The sequence below is a fragment of the Nyctereutes procyonoides genome, unplaced genomic scaffold, assembly GCF_905146905.1.
Source record: "Nyctereutes procyonoides isolate TBG_1078 unplaced genomic scaffold, NYPRO_anot_genome, whole genome shotgun sequence".
Lineage (NCBI taxonomy): Eukaryota > Metazoa > Chordata > Mammalia > Carnivora > Canidae > Nyctereutes > Nyctereutes procyonoides.
In genome coordinates this window covers 23,737,707-23,758,631 of record NW_026575035.1, presented here as the reverse complement: position 1 = coordinate 23,758,631, position 20,925 = coordinate 23,737,707, and the positions used below count along the sequence as shown (strand labels likewise).

At 47.1% G+C, this 20,925-nt stretch overlaps 1 protein-coding gene across 1 annotated transcript in view; it reads left to right on the top strand.

Moving 5' to 3' along the window:
* Positions 1-20,925, top strand: part of RGS20 (regulator of G protein signaling 20) — an 84,152-nt gene that overhangs the window by 7,544 nt on the left and 55,683 nt on the right. The window contains 3 exon segments of the mRNA XM_055318310.1: positions 8,714-8,722; positions 14,967-15,219; positions 15,222-15,280. Coding sequence (XP_055174285.1) covers positions 8,714-8,722; positions 14,967-15,219; positions 15,222-15,280 — 321 coding nt within the window.

Below are 20,925 nucleotides of genomic sequence, written 5' to 3'. Positions count from 1 at the left end.
AGCATTCCAAGGACTTTTATTTGAAGTAAGATTAAAATATCATAAGCATAGTCTCAACACATCTGGGTAACTGCCTTTTCAAACTATGTATGACCAACCAGAAGATAAAAGGAAAATCAGGAAGCCGGGAGCGTGGCAGCTCAGGAACCTGAGCCTGGAAGTCTGTGGAAGGTGCTAGAAAGACAGCTCAGCACCAAAAAGCAGACTCCCATCATTGCATCTCCACGGTCTCATTTCCAATTCCCTGGAGAGAGAATCTGGCCCAGTGTGGGTCTGGTATCTACCCCTGGATCAATCAATCAGTCCTGGCCCTTCTGTAAGTTAAGAGACAATCCTAGAGGAGCTCACCAGCACGTTTGGAGTGACTACAACTTTGAACCAGTATATGGCCTCCCAAAGTAACCATGACACTGGAAAGAGATAGTGCTAATTTAGATGTTTTAGGTCTGGCATTTTTGTATCTATCACTCACAAGCCTTATAGTCATATTTCAGAGATAAATCCACACATCTCCCCCATTTATCCCCTATTTAGCAAATATCTGTGGGTGGGCCCCACAGCAACTGAAATCTAGTCACCAGACAAACCCCCGCCTCCACCAGACAGACACGGTAGACTGTAAGCTTTTTGTGTGACCCTCTGTACTCCCTCAAATCAGTGCGGGTCATCTAGTAACCCAGACACACTGTTACATAAATATTTTTACATATAAGCTATCATTAAAGGTTGTTCAAGGTTGTGTAAGAAAGTTGAGCAGAAATGACCAAATGGAATGAATAAAACATTACTAGAAAGAAATGATCAAAGCATTTGATATTACCAATTTCACACCACATTTCTCCATTCTGTAATAAATCTGCTCTCTCTGCTTCTACAGGTTAGACTGAACTCCATTTATTTAAGACTTTCATCTGTGACCATTTGTTCAGAGTGTTCTGAAGGGCATATTTTTTGAAGTTTTCATTTGAGGAGAGAGCTTTACTACTACCATCAACATCATCCAAGGAGAACAGTCACTTACTTATATAGACACTTTTGTTACAGAAAAAATCCTGCTGGTTTGAAAAATAAGCATATGATTAGCAAATAAAATCCTACTACTATTGCTTCCTTTTTTCTTCTCCTTAAAAATACCGTCAAACTATTTTTAACAACTTGCTGGTGTCATTAAGGTCAGTAAGGATATGAGGGACAGAGCACAGAAGGTCTCCCAGGCACCACGTCCATTATTAGCCTGAGCCAGCCTGGGAGATCAGAGAAGTTTGTCACACTCGCTCTTTCCCCTACCCCTCACCTTAGCCTCTTTCCCCAGGCATCCCCGAGGCACTTCAGTGTCTCATTCCTGCCTGTTTTCTCCCATTAGAAAAACCATAAAATTCAAATTCATTTGCACTTAGATGTAAATGAATTAATAGACTGTTCCTACTCACGAAATCTACGCGGAATGGTAATATTAGATCTGCAAGGATGAACTTGAAATAGTGTAATTTGAGGTATAAAGAAGCTGAGCAGAAGAGAAACCCCCTTTGAGGCTATTTCTGGCCCCTCCTCAGAAGCCACACTCCAGCCTGGTCCAAATCCCAGCCCTATCTGGCACTGGCTTCTTCGGCTGATTACAGAGAAGCTGAGACATTCCTGGCATCCTCCCTGCACTTTCAAAACCTCCTTTTTTTTCTGTGCAGTCTTAGCCACAGAGCAGGTTATAACTCTGCTTGGCTCATCCATCAGAAATGAGCTGGTTTTTAGATACACGAAATCACAAAAGAGGGGAGAAGAAATTAATTCCTTTGGATTTTAGAAAATCGGGGCAGCAGAGAGCTCATGAGATTTCCAAATTCCTTCTGAGTCAAGACTCAGCACTCAGCGGTACCCTCTTAGCACACAGCCCTTCACCACATGCCCAGGTGCAAAAACCATTTTGAGGAGCCCAAGAGCAAGGTGGGCTCTTGGGTCTTGATATTTCCTAAAAGCAAGACCCAAGGGAGTGAAAGAACAGCATACACTGACATCTGGTGGACATGACAGCATTGCAGGATCTCAAACTAGTAAAATGAGGTTCAGTTTTAACCAGTAAGTCTCACTACTTACTTAAAGACATCCTTTATCCTAGCTGAAGAAGTTCAGTCATGTGCATTTTTATGGTGTACGCAGGTACAAACCAGGCAGTGTGATGACATGAAATCAATGTCTTTGTACTGGCAAGAACTGATTTTTTAATTCAGGTCCAAGTAGGGTTTAATTCTCTTTGTCTGGTTTTATCATCTATAAAATCAAGACAATAATAGCTCTCGTGAATAATTCTATTTTTTTTTAATCAGATGCTTTGACTTTTAAAAAACAGTCTGCACCCACGGGTCCAGGCATCCTATTGGTCCTACACTGCTCTCCTGGGGAACCCATGCTTCCCCCACAACAGTTCATCTAATTATTCCCATCTGTGGGAATTATTCCCTTCTATGTGGAAGCCTCTCACATACTGGGCACCCGCTAAGAACCCAATCAATACTGATTTGCCAATTGATTAGTACGTATTATTATCCGACATTGTTCCCACCATAGGGGTGAAATACTGAGTTTTCTCTACCTCTTTAAGCCAAGGGCATTGTTAGAATCTTTTTTCAGCCAAAGGTCTTAAGTGCCATGAAGGAAATTAATGATAGTTATGGATCCTGACTGGTCTCAAAATATGTAATTTCAGGTCAGTGCCAGCTTCCAGCTTCCTCAAGAAAAATACCTCTTTTAAAATGCAAAGCAAAGCAATCCAATTCAGTGGAGTCCAACTCCAAAGAAATGAGTGAGAGCTAATAAGTTCCCTGGGCAGCCAGGCCAGAGGAGAGAGAAAGCCTTAGGACAGGGCCCTGTGCAGCCTGAGTGAGGCTCACACAAAGCCTGGTTTATTAGAAACCACTGGAAAAGCTACAAAGCCCATGCAGCCTTCCTGAGCGCTCTCACAAATTTCCACTTTGGACGGAACAATGTCTTCCCTTGTTCTTGCCATCTTGCTTATTGATTTTTGTACCCCACCAGTGTGAAATTGGTGGATCCGGCGTGGGACCATGGGGACAAATGGAGGGCAGGCTCCTCGAGTGAGACCTGTACGTGTCCCCCTTTGCATCATACCTTCTCCGAACAGCCATTTTAATAAACCTCATGCCCTGAAGGCTTGCACATGGAATTGTGGCAGCTTCTACTCTGCTGTCTCTGGTCTATTGATTGCAATTTAAGAAGAATTGAGATATGTTGTTTAGAAGTTAAAAATAAAAAAAAAATTAAAAATCATATCTTTTAAAAAATCTTTTTATTAAGGGGCACCTGGGTGGCTCAGTTGGTTAAGTGTCTGCCTTCAGCTCAGGTCATGATCCCGAGGTCCTGAGATAGAGCCCTGAGTTGAGCTCCCTGCTCAGCAAGGAGCTGCTTCTTCTTCTATGCCTCCTCCCTACCCCGTTCATGTGCTCTCTCTCAAATAGATAAATAAAAACTTTTTAAAAAATTATTTTATTACAACAAATGTCAAAATATACTTAAAAGCAGAAAAATAGCATAGTAAATAATAGCATAATAGAACCCTATGTATATATTACCCAGCTTCAACAATTATCAACTCCAGATCATGTCATATCTAAGTTCGTTCATTTAACAAATATCAATTGAACACGAATTATGTCTCAGTACTGCTTTTGGTTTTTTGAGACACAGGTCTCATATAAGGGCAAAGTCCTGACTCTCACAAACTATCACAATTCAGAGCAGGAAATGTTGTGACAAGAGAAAATATGCAAGCAGCTAACCCAACCTGAGAGAGCTTCCTGGAGGAACCCCACCTAAACTGAGACTTGAAGGTTAATAAGAGACTCCCCTGGGTGAGAAGAAGAAGAGCAGATTAGGAATGGGTAATGATTCAGCAGAAGGGAAATTTATACAAAGAACCAGGAATGAACATGTACAAGGGAATTTTAGGAACTGACAGAACAATATAATTGGAGCTTTGAATACAAGGTAATAGGGAGAAGGAAAAGAAAAGCGAGTAAAAGTAGAGATCAAATCACAGAAGGTCTATATGCTGTATTAGGGCCCATAAAGAAATGAGGAGCCAGTGAATGGCTAGAGGGAGGGGAGCAACATGATCACATTTGCCTTTTAGAAAGATTACTCCTTCAGCTGGGTAGAGAACAGGGTAGAATGGACTGCGGCACTGTGCAGGCTCCAATGTGGAAGCTCCTCCTTAGGAGGAATGCTGTAATTTAATTAAGGAAGCTGGAGAAGTCGCAGTGGGGATGTTGATAAGTGCTTGCTTGGGAGTCACGCTGGCTCCAGAGCTCCCTCTGGGTTCTGCTCTGCTTCTCTGCTCTAAGGTACAGGGTTCGTGTGTGTGCATGTGTGAGTGTGTGCGTGTAAGTGTGTGCATGTGTGCGCACATTCGCATGTGTTGGGGAGGGAGCCCCAGGAAAGGACAATGGAAAGGGATTATGTGTCAGAGAATGGGCCCCACACTGAACCCAGAAATCAGCTCCTTTAGAAGCCCTGAGGCTGTCTTCACTAAATCCCTCTGCAGAAAAGGAAACTGCAGCCCAGGTGAGCACTTATCCAAAGTCACAGGGGACACAGCTGGTAGGGCCTCCATCTCCTGACTCTGCCCTTCCCCCATCTACAGCTTTTCCCCTGCTCTGTTCTCTTGCCAACCTTCTTCCCTCTTCCCCACTAGGCACCCCAGGGGACCAACAGAGCCCAGGGAAAATGTTAAGATTCAAATGGCAGCAGTGCTGGAAACTTTTATATACAGATAACCTAAGAAAAAGAAGACTTTTGATTATGTGAGCAGCCCCATCCCTGCATTTCTCACATTTGCACTTTTCAAGCTTCTGCTTGCTCCCACCAGCTCTTAGGATTTTGATGACACAGTTTTTCATTTCTCGTAGTTACTGACATTAATCCTTGAAAAGCCTTAGGATGAAATATCACAATATGAACTCTTGTTGACCTGTTCTATATCTTCTTAAGAGAAACTGAATAAGAACTGAAAAATAAATGTATGATTTACAATTATATTAGACTCTGCCAATCATTGTGCAAAGCTTGGCTGCACTAAGATTAGCAGCTTTCTTGAAAATAAATAAATAATTAAATAGGAACTTTATAAATTATACAGAGTTTTGACTATATTGTATTTCATTTCAGAGTAACAATATTCTGCACTCTGTGGATTTAACTTAACCGAAGGTGTCTGACATCATGTGAGGCAGATTCTCCTACAGCCTTCACTTTGGTGTATTTTCTTTACTATCTAAAATGTTAGGGGCCTCTCTGTTAGGGCTTAAAATACTGTTCTCTAGTTTTAAGTAAATCAGATTATTAAAAAGGTTATTGTCCTTTTAGGACCTCAAAGAAGTAACTGTATTGTTGAGGGAAGTAGAGAATTAGCAGCCATGTGATAAACTGACCCAGCACCTATAGAGTTGAAGTCAGTAATTCAATCTCCAATGGCAGTTTGGAAGCAAGCTAGTCATGGAATTTTCATTGCTTGCTGGATATGAGAAGGAGGGGAAATTGGAATTTTGGTCTGAGAGAAATAATGTCAAAGGCACTTAAGAACAGTTAGCAACCATCGAGGCATTCAGGGATATGCATCAACAATATCACTGTCCTTGATTACTGTTACTGTTAATCCTAGTTACTAACATCAGTAAATAATGAGCACATCTCCTGGATGTGGGTCAAGAAGCACTATGGCAGGAAGCACTAATCAGTGGCCCAGTTCTGTTCCTTGCCCGCCCTAACAGAAATCATTGGAGCTCACTGGTCTGTAGCCTCCTCACCAAATAGCTTTAAGGAAGGAGTGGTGAGGGACACCTGGGTGGCTCAGTGGTTTAGTGTCTGCCTTTGGCTCAGGGCATGATCCCAGGGTCCTGGGACCGAGTTCTGCATTAGGTTCCCTGCAAGGAGCCTGCTTCTCCCTCTGCCTGTGTCTCAGCCTCATTCTCTGTGTCTCTCATGAATAAATAAATAAAACCTTAAAAAAAAAAAAAGGAAAGGGGTGGTGAGTGCATGCATGTTGAGAACATTTTCTAAGTGCTTGCACATCAGGGTAAAATATGTCCTAAAATATGATAAAATAAGTATGTAAAATACAGTGAGGATTCTGTTAGAGTACTGATTACTATTCCTCAGGAATAGCTTGCTTGAATATATATATTATATATATATAATTTTATATATGCTTTATGTATATATAAATATATTTTTTTCATTGTAAGCATCTATGATTTTTTAAAATATGGTAGTTTTGGACAAATCTAATTTTTTTAGAGTTGAAGATCCCAGATAAACATCACCAAAGCTTCAAAAATTTACTTTGAATTTTTCTTTTCAATTTTCTGTATTTTATGTAATAATAATTCCCTTCCTGATCTCTGGAATATGGAATAATATGGAAGAAAGAGCACAGATTTTAGTCATTTTAGTTTAGTTTTCTTTTCTTTTTCAGCCTTTTTAATGAATTAGCAGATAAGAAAGATGGAGAAGGCCGACATGGATCTTAAAATCTTAGGGCTTTGGTACATGGACCTTTTTTTATTCTTACCATTTAAAAATGTTCTAGTTAATATTCAAAATTAGACTAGTATAGCTTACAGTTATGACCTAATACAATTGTTGTGGTCATCCCTACATAGGCAGAATGGACCGACCCTCTCACACACACACCCCAAATTCGGTTCAGATGTCCAGGCCAATTAGGCCACAAAAATACCAAGAGAGTATAGAGAGGTGTTTTATTCACATAATGAAGCCCTCTGAGGAGAGCAAGTCAGGACGCTAACAGGTCCAAATATGGCTTGGGAGAGCAGAAGAGTGTCTTGGGATTTCATAGTGGGCTAGAATTGAGGGTACTCCTTTGCAAGAGACAGGACTTGCATGGCTTGAACTTCCTGCAGGTGCCAAAGGAGAAAGCATCTAGGTTGTCCTATCAGTTTGCCCGATATGAAGCAGAAGGAAAAAGAGAGTGGGGATTGAAAGCTGTCAGCAGTCAAGTATTTAAAGAAAAATAAATAAAGGAACCAACTCTTTATTATAGATTCTATTACAATAATGTAGAGCATAAAAGTACATACAATATACTAAGTCTTTATCTGGCCAGTCCCCAACCTGCACTCCCCAATCCACCCAAGGCAGCCACTCTTCAGTCTTATCAGCTTCTTTGTTTTGTCCTACAGATAGTCTATGTATATACAAATATATGTACCTGGGCACACACACACACACACACACACACACACACACAATTCATTCCTTTTACCAACATACAAAGGGTAGAAACTTGATCGTCCAAGCTTGTTAAATTCCTTCAAACTTGTTCTGTTATTTTCTGGATAAATATCTTTGGCCAAGTTATTTCACTTGAGTCTCAAAACAGTCTTCTGTCAAATGGAAAGGAAGTCAATACCTGCTTGCAGGGTTACAAAAAGAAATAAATGACCTAACATCTAACCAGAGTCTGGAACATAACAGATGATGTCCCTTTTGTCTTGTTTCCTTCTTCTCTGGCTGCTCCCTTTCACCTCATTTAAAAATTCCTCTCCCTTTATTGACTCTGAAATATTAGAAGTTCCCTAGGTTTTCATCTTCTCACTGGACTTTTCTTTTCTCCCTGGACTCATTCTCTCTGGCTAATCTGAGCAGTGTCAAAGGCTCTGAGACAGCTTAAGGATTGATGAATCCACTCAGGCTCTGTCTGCTGCAGTCCACACATGAATTTATGAAAATCTACTGACCATCTACATTTATATATCTAAAAGGCACTTCAAAATTCTTTACCTTTGCCCAAACTCTTCTTCTCCTAAGTTCTCTCAGTAAAAATGGTACTATCATCTATCCAGTTTTGAACTACAATTTGGGAGGCATAACCCTTGACTTTGCTCTTGTCCTCATTTCATACTTCTAATCAATCCCCACATTTTGTTCACACTATTCAAAAGTATCTCTTGATCTCTTCATTTAGTTATCTCCATCCCATTTAATGCTTTCCTAGATCAAGTCACTATCATCTCCCCAAAAATTATTGCAACAGCATCTTCCCTGGTCACTCTTTCCAGTCATGCCTACCTCTGAGTAACACAAAAGGACAGAGAGATCTTTCTAAAATACAAACCTGATTCTGTTAACTCCCTGATTAAGTTTTGTCAGTGGCTTCCCATTTCCATCTGGATGTGGTTCAGACTCTTTAAATTAATTCAATCTTGTTCTATCTTTTCATCTCTTTCTAGGAATCTTACCCAATTCCAATAGCTTTAAATACCATTTTATGCTAATAACTCCTAATGTACATCTCCTAAACTCCTACCTAGACTTCTACCCTGAGCTCAAAGCTGTTTTACAACAGCCTATTTAGCATCTCCATTTGAATGACTCATGGGCATCTAGGAATGTGTTTACCAGGATTCTTGATTCCCCACCCTTTTCCTCATTTCAGCCAGCCACCCAGCCACTTATCTCAGAAAACTTGGGTATTATCTTTGATTCCCTTTTCTCAGCCTGCACATCCAATCCACTGAAGTGCTATTAATTCTCTAAAACATATCTTAGTCTATTTCTCTATATTTTATTCCCATTTCTGTCCCAGTCATCATCTTCTCTCACTTGGACTATGGTAAAGCCTCCTGCTTTCACTAATCCCATGCCTGTCACCCCACCAATCATTCCAATACAAAGAACCATGGAGTCTTTTAAAATTATAAATAAGATCATGTCACTCTCTTGCGTAAAACTTTTCAATGACTTACAATTGCTTTTAAAATGAAATCCAAAATCCTTGCCATGACTTACTTGTCCTAAACGGTCTACATAGATTCTCACTATACACTCCTTCACCACACTGTAGGAGTGGATCATTTTCTTCCGCCCCAATTCGAATCCAGAGTATCTAGACATTGATAATTAAGAGATATGTTTGTTGAAAGAATGAAGAAATGAGAGCCTACAAGACTGTTCTTGGATCCTGCTTCAGCTATTTTCTTTCTACTTCTACATACCACAATCTATGGAATGGAATGAAAGTTGGCAATGTCTATCTTGCAAACTTTTAGTTGGTGGCAGCAAAAATCAAGGCAAGGGAAGCTCAGGAGGTAGGTGAAATCTCTGGCAGAATCAGGAGTTGAAAAAATCAGTTGTTTTTCCCCATTGGGTAGGCATTCTCAAGCTCCTCTGAGCTCACACATTAAAGAGGTTTTTTTTAAGATTTTATTTATTTATTCATGATAGACAGAGAAAGAGAGACAGAGAGACAGAGAGAGACAGAGAGAGGCAGAGACACAGGCAGAGGAAGAAGCAGGCTCCACGCAGGAAGCCTGATGTGGGACTCAATCCCGTGTCTCCAGGATCACACCCCGGGTGGAAGGCGGCGCTAAACCGCTGGGCCACCGGGGCTGCCCCAAAGAGTTTTTAATGTTTTTTTTTTAACTGTGGTAAAATAAAAATAACATAAAATAGCCATTTTAAGTGTATTATTCAGTGATATTTAATACATTTACAAGGTTGTAGAACCATCACCACTATTTCCAGAACTCTTACATCAACACATACACTCTGCATCCATTAAGTAGTAACTCTCAATTCTTCTCTCCCACCAGCCCCTGGTAAACACTATTCTTTCTATCTGTGTGAATTTGCCTAGTTTTGGTATCTCATATAAATGGAATCATACAATATCTGTCCTTTTATGTCCAGCTTCTTTCACTTAGCATGTTTTCAAAGTTCATCCATGTTGTAGCATGCACCAGAATTCCATTCCTTTTTATGACTAATATTTGAGCTTGCTTTTTCATTCATTTGTCTCACAAATACTTATTGAGCACTTTGTTAAGGGCCAAACAGTGTTCTAGGCATTATTGACATAGCAATGAACAAAAGAGAAAAAAGTTACTACTTCATCATTAAAAAAAGAAGTAAATATATAATATGCCAAATAGTAATAAGTGTTATAGAAAACCAATATTGCAAGAATAGCTCTACAGGAAGAGGAGATCTTAGTGGTAGGATGGACCATTCATGTTGTGTCTTAAGGGCTAGTGTAAGGACTTTGGATTTTACTCCAAAATAGAAGCCAATAGAAAGTTTGGATTTGCAGAGTGGCATAACCTGACCTACATTTTAAAGAAAAATCCTAGCTTCAATATTAAGGGAATGTGAGGCAAAGTGAGAGAAACGAGGCAAAGGGGAAGTAGAAATACCGGCTAGAAGGGTAATTCAGAAGTCCAGATGAATGATGATAAGACCTGTATCAAAGGGTAGTAGACAAGATTCTCTGGAGAACCAGAACCTATAGGATATATATGTGATAGACAGATGATGACAGAGAGTAGCAGGGAGAGGATAGAAGGAAAGGGGATGGTGAGGGAGTAGGAGATTTATCTTAAGGAATTGACTCCATTCCAACATTCCATGTTGGCTGGAAAATCTCAAATCTGTAGGGTAAGCTGGCAGGTTAGAAATTCAGGTTAGAACTGATGTTTCAGTCCTGATCTAAAATCTGCAGGATAGGTCAACAGGCTGGAAACTGAGGCAGGGTTTCTATGTTTCAGTCTCGTGGCCAGATTTCTTGAGAGGGAGAATCTGTTCTATGCCTCTTCCTTATTTCTGATGGTTAGTTGGCAATCTTTGGCATTCCTTGGCTTGTGGATGCGTCATCTCCATCACTGCTTTTATTTTCACATGGCATTCTCTGTGTGTGTCTGTGTCCAAATTTCTCCTTTTTTATAGGGATACCAGTCACATAGGATTAGAGGCCTATGCTATTCTAACATGACTCATCTTAAATAATTGTATCTGCTCCATCCTATTTTTAAATAAGGCCATATTCTAAAGTACTGGGAGTTAGGACTTCAACATTCGATTTCAAGGGAGACTCAATTCATCCTATAACACAGTGATAACTGTGAATGTAAGAAGCAGGGATACTTCAGTGGTTTTGACCTGAACTGAAATGATCAAGTGGCCATTCACCGAGGTGGAGGAGAAAGTTTGGAGTGGAATACCAAGAGTTCAGTTTTGTGTATAATCAAATAAATATATGTACATAGATTCAAATAAAGACCCACCTCCTATCTTAAGCTCCTCACTTGGTTAAGAACACCAGCAGGAAGGCAAAGGGCCCAGTTATCTCTGAAAGAATTGAGCAGACAGCCTGCAGTGTTTCCCTCCCCCAGACATGTATGTCACCTAAGTAGCCCTCATTTCTGGTCCCCTCTGTTCCCAGTTCCACCTCCCCCTTATTACCAATGCTCCAGTATGTAACATCTACTTGTAACACCTCCATGTAAGCCCTAGGCATAGACCCACTAGAAAGTTATTAAAAGAATGAAGTCAAAACTAATTATGAGCTACAGAGATATTCTTTTTAACAGTTGTACTTTCACTAAGAACATCAAGATTTGAAGCAAAACCTAATAGAAACATCATTGTTTGGTTGGCCTCAAATTAATATTAACCTGTGACTCTACTATCCATGATCTGTCTATCTTCTATCTTGCCATTTTCCAATCTGCATGATTTAAAGTCAGCACAAGCAAAGACTTGCCATATTAGACTTTTAAATCATTGCCAATTAGATTCTTAGATCCAAGTGGAGGAATTATTTCTCCAAATAATGAAAAAATAAAAATGTGTAATATGGCTAAATCAAAGCAAAACAGAGGTTAAAAAGAAAGGAGTCCAGAAAAAAAAATAGGTCCTCTCATAAAATTAAATCTAATTTCAAATTCCATCCTGTGATTTTAATTCTAAAGTCTCTCAGAAATTTTTGATTAAAAGTTGTTTAATCCTGCCATGAATGCTTCCTTTATGAAATGATGTTATTTAGGGGTGAATGCAAAATTTCAATTTGCCTTTTAAAGGGGTGAGACTTTGTGTATATTGATTTGGGTGTGGTGATTTTTTTTTTTCCTCTGCAGGGTTCGGTAGCCAATATGATTAAGTAGGGAAGGGGATATTCGATCTTTATAAAGTATTCCCTAAGTCTTCTGGATCCCTAAGGAGTGATGCTTTCAGTAATACAGATTCCAAGATGATTTCATTTTGTGCACAATGTTAGTGAAACCCTCAGACTGCCATCTAGAATCTGGCCTAAAAGGAAGACAGGGATTTCTGGAGCACGGCAGGCAGCAGAAGTCTTTCCTCAGATAATTTTATCAGATCAAATTTTGTGGCTCCACTGACACTTCCAGAGCTCTGTCCTTGCCAAGAGAGCCAGAGGGAGTAGGATTTCAGCACCCTACACTATCATGCTTCATCCCCCTGCTTGTTAGAGAAGCCAGTCGTCCCTGCCCAGACTTGCTCTGACTGCCGTGTGTCCAGACACAGCCAGAATTGGAGAGCAGGCTACTGATCCTGAGAGAAAAGACCAACCTAGGGAAGGGTAAAAGCTGACTGTCTCCAAAGGAGCAGCGGAGCAGGGGCTTTGGGTTTCTGGGGCTGAGTTTGGGACTTTTATTCTGCCTGAACATTTCCACTATTTCCCTCACAAGCGTCTCTGTCTTGAAGCAAAGACCGAAGCAAAATGCCTAATGAAGCGTGCGGGGGATGGGGCGGGGGGGGGGGGAGGACGTGCAAATGACTTGGGAAGAAGGACTTGGGAGGAGAGAAGAGAGAAGGGTCAGATTATAGGTTCACACATTCTCACAAAGCCATTTGAAAATATGAGCTGGAGACGCAAATTCTGCGACCCACAGAAGTCCCGTGAAGCCTCCTTTGGGCCCTTAGAAAGTGTACCTGTTGCTCATTTCCAGCGATTTAATCTTTGCTCAAGCCTTTCTATGAAGGCTGGTCGGAAAAGGTCGCTGGTGGGCTTAGTCAGGCTCTGGGTCACCACGGATTGAATCGGTTCTTTCTTGACTTCCTCTCCATGGGGCCCTTCAGGCCCCCGTGCCCGAATCCGCTTAGGTTTCTGCTGTCGTCCGGCAGCTCACCCGAGACGGACGCGGCCACGGCCACTGGCCCACCATCACCGGCAGGTGCGCATGAAGTGAACTGCGATCAGTCCAAGTCCAGCTGCCCGCGGCGTCCGAGCTCGCTTGGCGCCTCCTGAGCACCCACCCCAACCCCAGACCAAGGGACTCATCCCCTGCCTCCTCCCCAGCGAGACCGAAGCTGGGCGCCGAGGCCCGCTCAGCGTATTGTCCAATTCTCTCATTTCCCCACCTCCCCACCTCCCACCCCGCCCCCGCCTCGAGTGCGCTGTTGGCCCTCCTCCAGGAGCCTCCTGGGCTCTCAGCTCCAATCCCTAAAATAAACGCACGGTGCCAGAAAGCAGGGGAGGGGAAACAAGCACTTGAACGGAGAGAATGAAAATTCTAGGAGAAAGACCCCATTCTCCAGGAAAAGGTAATCAGGGGGAAGCGAAACAGTGTGAACTTACTCGGAAATGCAAACCGAGCTCCACTCTCTCCCCGGGCGCATACAAACGACCGAAAGACAAATCGGCCAACGCGCTCGGCGGCTTCCCAGAAAGGGCCTCATGAATGAGAATGGGTTGCTAGGTTTCCTCCCTCCCTCTCGACAATTGCTTCCCACAAGACTTCTACGGCCCAAAGAAAACATGCGGGGCCTGCCAACTGCGGAGCAGGGGGAACCTGCGCAGCCAAGCCCACGCAGGCCGCCCGCGGCCGCTCCCGCCTTCAGGACCCTGGAGAGCGGCGGCCGCGCCCTGGGGACTCGCTTCCCGCCCCGCTAGCCTAGCCCCCTCCCGTGCCTCGCCACCCTGTCACTTTTATTCGCTGCTTCCCGCCTCCACCTTCCAATTTCTTGGCAACCACCACTCTTGTTTTTCACAAACAGATTAAATTGTCTTTTTGTTTTGCTTGAGGGTGCTGTTTGTATTGGCTGAGTTAGGTTCTGGATTGTAACTTCTCTAAATGTTAGTGGACCAAGAAGCTCTAAAAATGAGACCTGACTAGGCAGGTGACTTTAAAAAGCCGCTGAGTTCAATCCCTTTACTCTATAAATGAAGTAGATAAATTCAAAGAATAAAGAGACTTTCCCAAGGTTAAGCAGTGGACTTAGTTGCAAGGCTCAGTCTAGAACCTTGGGTTTCTGACTTGTGAATTAATGCCTCCCTCTACTTTCAAAGAAAATAATAATAATTTTACCTTCACACTGGCTGTTTTGATATCCTACGCAACAAGTGGAAGGTGCAAAGGCCTGTGTTCCTGAGAATAAGATGGACACATTAGAGTGTGGAAAGGGGCCCTGCATAGTGTGCACTTATGAGACCCAAAACAGTCCTAGTATTCTGCCCACTCCAACGTGTACAACCAAAGCCAAATCAGCCAGTCCCTTGTTCCACCCAGCCTAGGTCTCCGATTGCTCAGTCCTCTGCCATTCATCAGTTCTCCCCTAGACACCTCTCACAAGGGAACCTAGTAACCAAGTCTAACTTCTATGACTCAGCAGGGAGAACTCTAGGCACTTTGGGAGGTGGGAAAGGTCGGAGGGAAAATGGGAGATGAGCAAGAGTTGCAAAAGTGAATTTTCATTCACTAGGAAATCCCAAAGAACCAAGAAACACGAATACAGACGCTTCTTTACACTGCATCTCACATGTAAGGTGCATACAAACCTCACTGGGAATGTTAACATTCACATTTTGATGCTCTAGTTCAGGACAGGGTTCCAGATTCTGTATTTCTGACCAGCTCCTGGTTGTTATTGAAGCTGCTGGTCTAAGAACCACACTGAGTAGCACAGAGTTCAGAAAGGGGGTAGGGGAGGGGGGGAAGGAGAGAATAGGGAAGGAGAATCTAAGCAAAGGCCTTTCCCTTTGCTCTCACCTACCTTCTCTTGCACCCCCAAAATACAGCCTCAAAATGCTGTAGCAAATGATAGTAAATACACATTTTCTTCCATCTGTAGCTAGAGCCAACAGTAATGGTGTGTTGATTTTGTTTCTCTCCCCCCTACCTCCTGCCCTGCCTGCTGCCGACCCTGCACAGCTCCCAGACTCGCGCGCTGCCGCGAAGCCGCTCAGCCTCCTGTCCAGCACGCTCTCTGGCCTCGCACGATTCTTCTCTCACCTCCTCCGGCGACCCCCTTCTGGGACTCCCCAGCGGCGCCCGGACTTCTCCCTCCTGCTTTCCGTTCGCTCTCTGCCAGCGGCTAGGCTCTCGCGGGGTCACGGGGAGCGGCCAGGCCGCCTCTCGCTCCCGCTGGGGGCAGCTCTGGCACTGCCCAGCCGACCCCGGGGGGCCGCGCGCCCAGGGAAGAGGACGCCTGCGCTGGGCAGAGCTCGCCCATGCCCGTGAGTACTGTGGTCTCCAGCACGCCCCACCCCCGACCTCCCCCCCGGACACCCGCACCCCCGGCTCCGTCCTGACCCCGACTGACCCCTTCCGCGCCGGGCCAGAGCGGGAGGTGTGGGGGGAGAGGCGGAGAGTCTTGGTGGGAAGGTTAAGGGAGGCGTGAGCATGTTCAAGGAAAGGGCGCCGGCGCCTCGGCTGACACTCCTTTTCGCAGCGGACCCCGGGAGCTACTTTTTCCTGGACCGTTCCCATCCAGTGTGAATGGAAGCAGTGGAGGCGGGAGGGAGTCCTCGCCCTTCGCGAGGCTGCCCCCCAAACTCTCCTTCTTAACGTGCGGCTCAGCCCCTTCCTCCGAGCCTCCGCGCAACGCGCCTCCGCCCCTCCCGCGCCCACTCCCCTGCCCTCTAGGCGTCCGCAGGCTCGGAGGCCGGGGAGGAAATGACGTGATGTTATTTCTGTGTCAGCTCGGCTTCCAGCTTCAGTTTGGCCCTCCAACCTCCTGCTCGGGCCCCGGCGGTCCGTCTGCGCCTCGCTCCCGAGGGCACACGGAGGGGCCTACCGGGATCCCCCGGGCTCTGCGCCCGAGGAGCGGAGCCGCCGCGTATTTTCCGCCCCGCCCCCAGGTCTCTCCCTACGCCTGGGGCTCGGGGACCCGGGGGACGGCAGGCAGCTGCCTGGGGGCTCAGCGGGATCCGGAATCCGGAGTTAGCCAACCGCCTCACCCCCACCCCCACCGTCGAGCTGGCGGGGCCTCGGGCCGCGGCGGCAGGCGGAGGGCGTGGAGCTCGTCGCCAGTGAGGGAGGGACAGGCAGAGGCATCACCCGGGTGGGACGGGGGCAGAGCTCGGAGGAGCACCCGGGGAAAGGAAGAAGGTAGGGGGCTGCCCTCCAGATGCGGCGTGGTCCGCCGCGTGACCCTCGGCGCGCCTCTCCGCACCCTCGCACCCGCACCTCCCCCCGCCCGCTCCATTCACTAGGTCTGAGCACGCGGCCCCCGCGCGCCCAAGCGAAGGGAGAGCAGAGGCGACCTGCGGGCGCTCGCCGCGCTCGCCCGGCCGAGTGCCGGCGCTCTGGGTTCGGCCCAGCCCCGGGCTGGAGGAGTGGGCTACAGCCCCGCCGCGGACTGGGTCCCTCTGGGAGCCCGGGGCGAGCCCCCAGCCCCGGCGCGGCGGAGCGCGCTGCGGCAGCAGGGAGGCGAGACCGGGACTGCCCGGCCGGGGAGGCGCGGGGGAGGGGCGCGGAGGAGGCAGAGCGGAGGGAGCCAGAGCGACGGAGAAGAAGGTGAGAGCAAAGACCGAGGCGGGCAGTCGCGGGCGAAGTAAAGCTACCAGTGGGTATTGTAATATCAAAAAAAAAAAAAAAAAAAGGCACACACTAGACGCATGCGCACCGCCGACAGAGGCGAGCTGCCGGAGCTTCCCTCCGGCTCGCCCAGCGGACGGCGAAATCGTGAGTACCGCGGGCCTCACCCCCCGGCCCCGCTCGGACTCGCTCGAAGGCCTCGGGCTGGGAGGGGGCCGCGGCCAGGCGGGCCGCTCGCAGGGCAGGGCCGGGAGCTCTCGTCGGAGCCGCGATGGCGGGAGCCGGTGCAGGTCGGTGGCCCCACGGCCCGCGCGTCCTGGAGGGGTGTACGGGCTCACAGTGTGCCTGGGTCTCAAGGGGGGCGTCCAGCCGCCGGGACCAGCTTTGGCCGGGTCCCCCGGGGCGTCCGCACGACTCAGCCACGGGGGCCTGGGCTCCGGGGGCGGGTAGGACGCGGGAGCCCAGCCCTGGAAGCCTCCCGGGGTGGATCTGGGGAGCTCCGCGCGGTGGAAACGTCGGCGGCGTCGCCGGGCCGCGCAGCTGGGGCGCCGGCGGGAAGGAGGGGGAGACACTCCCGGGGTCCCGGCGCCTCCCGTAAGAAAAGCGCCGCCGAGGCGGTGGAGCCGGGGAGCGGGCGTCTGAGCGCGCGCCCCGGAGGGTCTGAGTCGGCGTCCGCGTTCAGGCTCCCGGAAGCCCGCCGGGCTGTCTGCCCACCCTCGGCCCCGGCGACCGAGTCTCTGGGTAAGTTGGGACGAGTCCCCGCGGCCCGGCTGCGGACACTGGAAGGGGCGTGGGCGCGCGGGGGCCCGGGGGGCGCGGGGCACCTTTGGGCACCGGCGTGCGCGGCGGCCCCCGTCCCGGGCGGTGGGGAGTGGGCGGGGAGGGGCCGGGGAGGGCTGCGCGCCGGAGCGGGTGGGCGCCTGCGGGCGGGGCTGGGTGCGCAGCCGGGGGTGGGCGGGAAACGGCGGGCACCCGGCGAGAGTGGTGAGTGGGCGGGGAGGGGCCCCGCGGGAGGCGGCGCTCCCAGGCCGCGGTGGGTTTCTCCGACTCGCCGGCTTGGCGGGGGGGGGGGAGGGGGCGGGGTATGGGGGATTCCCGGCGAGCGCGCGACCCGGCGGCGGGCGGACACGGCGGCGGCGAGTGCCCCAAGCCGGCTACCGGGGTGCGGCTGCGGCACCCGCGCGGCCCGCGGAGGACGGGCTGGAGGGCGAAAGTGAGCGCAGGCTCCATCCGGGGGGAGTGGAGCGCCGAGGGGGAGCTCTCTCCGGCCTCCCTTCCTTCTGCGCATCCCGCGGAGGCCCCGGCTCCTGCGGACCCCCCGGCTCCTGCGGACCCCGGCCGTCGCAACCAGGCGCCCCGGCCGCAGTTCCCCGGGCGCCCCGGCCTGCCGCTGCCCCCCCAGGCCGAAGCAGTCGGTCGCTCGCCCGCTGGGCTCCGTCTAGCGTCTGCGCCGTGGGGAGAGCAGGGAGCTCCCCGCCCCAGTCTCCAGGTGTCCCCCCCGGGTCGGTCCCCCTCCGCCCGGGCCCAGGACCCTGCGTGGCTTGGCTTCATTTTGCTTCTCGTGGTTACGGTTAACCACGTAACTTCTAGTTAAGATTATGGAATTGACTAAACCAGGATCCCAGCTGGGGAAAGGAAACGGACTCCCCCCCCCCCAGACTTGGCGAGGACGTTTGTCATAAAATGACTCTATATTCTTGTTTTTGTTCATGACCTGATGTTTGCTCATAACCTCTACTGAGCCTCATCGTATTTACCTTCTCATTAAATGGCATCTTTTTAAAATATGTTTTTTAAAGATTTATTTATTCATGATAGAGAGAGAGAGAGGCAGAGGGAGAAGCAGGCTCCATGCCGGGAGCCCGACGTGGGACTCCAGGATCGCGCCCTGGGCCAAAGGCAGGCGCCAAACCGCTGAGCCACCCGGGGATCCCCTAAATGGCATCTTCTGTATCGAGTATTAGTAACGCATATGAGAGACAGTATTGTCTGGCAGGTCAGAGTCCTGGGTTCCCTAACTGATTGGATTCGAATCCCAGCCTAGCTGTGTAGCCTCAGGCAAGTTATTTAACGTTTGGATGCCATTGTTTCATGAGCTGCAAAATGAGGGTAAGAAAAAATACCTACTCGATAGGGTAGCTGCCATACAGTTAATTAATGCAGTAGAGCTCTGTCACATACCAAACAAAAGTTGGTATTACTATTATTATATTTATGCAAAATTGGCTAAGTAGCCTTCAAAATACTGTACCATGAGATCAGGAACAAAATGCATTTTTTGGTATGCTATGAAGAGTTTATATAATAAAGTAAAAGATGTCCATCTCCAAAATTAGAAAACCAGTAAACATTTTCTGTGTTGATACCGTACGTTTAAAATGCAGTGCGTTTCTACACCATCTGGACCCTTTATATTTCAAATAATTAGGAAATACATATTTCAAACAGCGTTTTAAGAAAATTATCTCTAACCTTCAAAATATTTCACTTTGTGAAACATGCATAAAAAATACACACTACATCATGATATATACAGAAAATCCAATGTCGGGGATCCCTGGGTGGCGCAGCGGTTTGGCGCCTGCCTTCGGCCCAGGGCGCGATCCTGGAGGCCCCGGGATCGAGTCCCACGTCGGGCTCCCGGTGCATGGAGCCTGCTTCTCCCTCTGCCTGTGTCTCTGCCTCCCTCTCTCTGTGTGTGTGACTATCATAAATAAAATAAATTTTAAAAAAAATCCAATGTCTGCATTAAAATACTGTACCAGGTCAATTGTAATTTAAGAGAATCGGGAAACTTACCTTGGAAGCTAGAAATGCTAACTTCTCTAAGGTGATTGTAAACATTTTAGCAAAAATACTCTTAGTATCAAAAACATAGATAGGGTCATCTGGCTTGTTCAGTCTGTAGAGCATGTGACTCTTGATCTCTGGGTTGTGAGTTCAAGCCCCACACTGGCACAGAGATCATGGAAGGGAGGGAGGGAGGAAGAACAGAAAGAAGAGAAGAGAAGAGAAGAGAAGAGAAGAGAAGAGAAGAGAAGAGAAGAGAAGAGAAGAGAAAGAAGAAAAGGATAAAAGTCAGATTCCTTCACTTTACAGCTGAGGAAACATTCAGAGAGGGTAGAAGTCCCTACTGGAGATCTCCAGCTAAATAGGATTAGAATGCAGTCTTCTGACTGGCTCCCCAAGGCTTGTATACACCACACTGATGTTTTCCTGTCTTCTACAGACGTATGAACCTTTAACAAATAGGAAACTAGAAGCCATTACATAAGGGAAAATATGCAAGCATGTGTTATATACAACACGAGAAAGACAAGACAGTAATTTGGCTATCGTCCCTCAGCTTCATCATGGTCCCGCACAGCAGAAGGTAGGACGGCAAAACTTACCTAAAGTAAGCTGAGGTCACAGATCAAGCCAGAGGCAGAGCCAGCACTAGAATCCAGAGTCCCTCTGGAGTACACAATTGGTTGCATATTCTGTTAATCCCTGGACTTCCTTAGAAGTCATTTTTTGAGCTTTTCTTAGTTTCTTGAAGTCTCCTTCCTGCTGACTTGAGAGCTTTTTAGGGAAGGCCTTCAAAATTGCATAGGAGATTTTATTATTCCAGATGTTGTGAACGAGCAAGAGAAAACGGGGGGGGGGGGAGCTTTCTTATTTTAATGCAGTAGTTTGGTAAATGATTTCCATTCCAGGCACTTGAGTATCAACTCCTAAAATCCTACAGTTCTTTCACTTTTGCATGTGGTAGTCTAATGACATTCACCTTCCACAGACAGGTGCAGTGGGGGTAGCTTCAGGGTTCAGCCCTGGCATGAGCAGTTTAGGAATCATTATGGCAGAGCCTTTCAAATAAGCATCTGGCCTCATGAAGTTATTTAAGATTATAGGAATGGTGTGTCTTCCAAAGAAGACACTTCTAGGAACTGTGCTTGCATCTTCGAAGAAGGAAACCATTGTTCCTCCAGTGCATAAAGTGGATATCTTACCCTTGACTTTGCACCTCTGTTTGCCTACCACATGTTTTTCGAAAGAAATGCAGGGCATTAAGTAGGGAGTGACTTTGTAGCAATCTCCCAAGCCAGTTCAGCAGAACTGAGTTTTGAAATCACATGTGTTAAGTCAAGTCCCAGTATGATTATAACATGAATCATTGTCCAATTGGGAATATTTCAGATTGGTTTTCGGTATACCACCAGGTGACTCACAGTGTGAGCTTCTATTCAAATACATATAGTATCTGTCAGCAACTGACAGGGTTCACTCTGAGTCACAGCCTAGGATTTAGTACAGTAAGTGTGAGTCACTGACTACTGGGCACTATCTGAGATGTCCATGA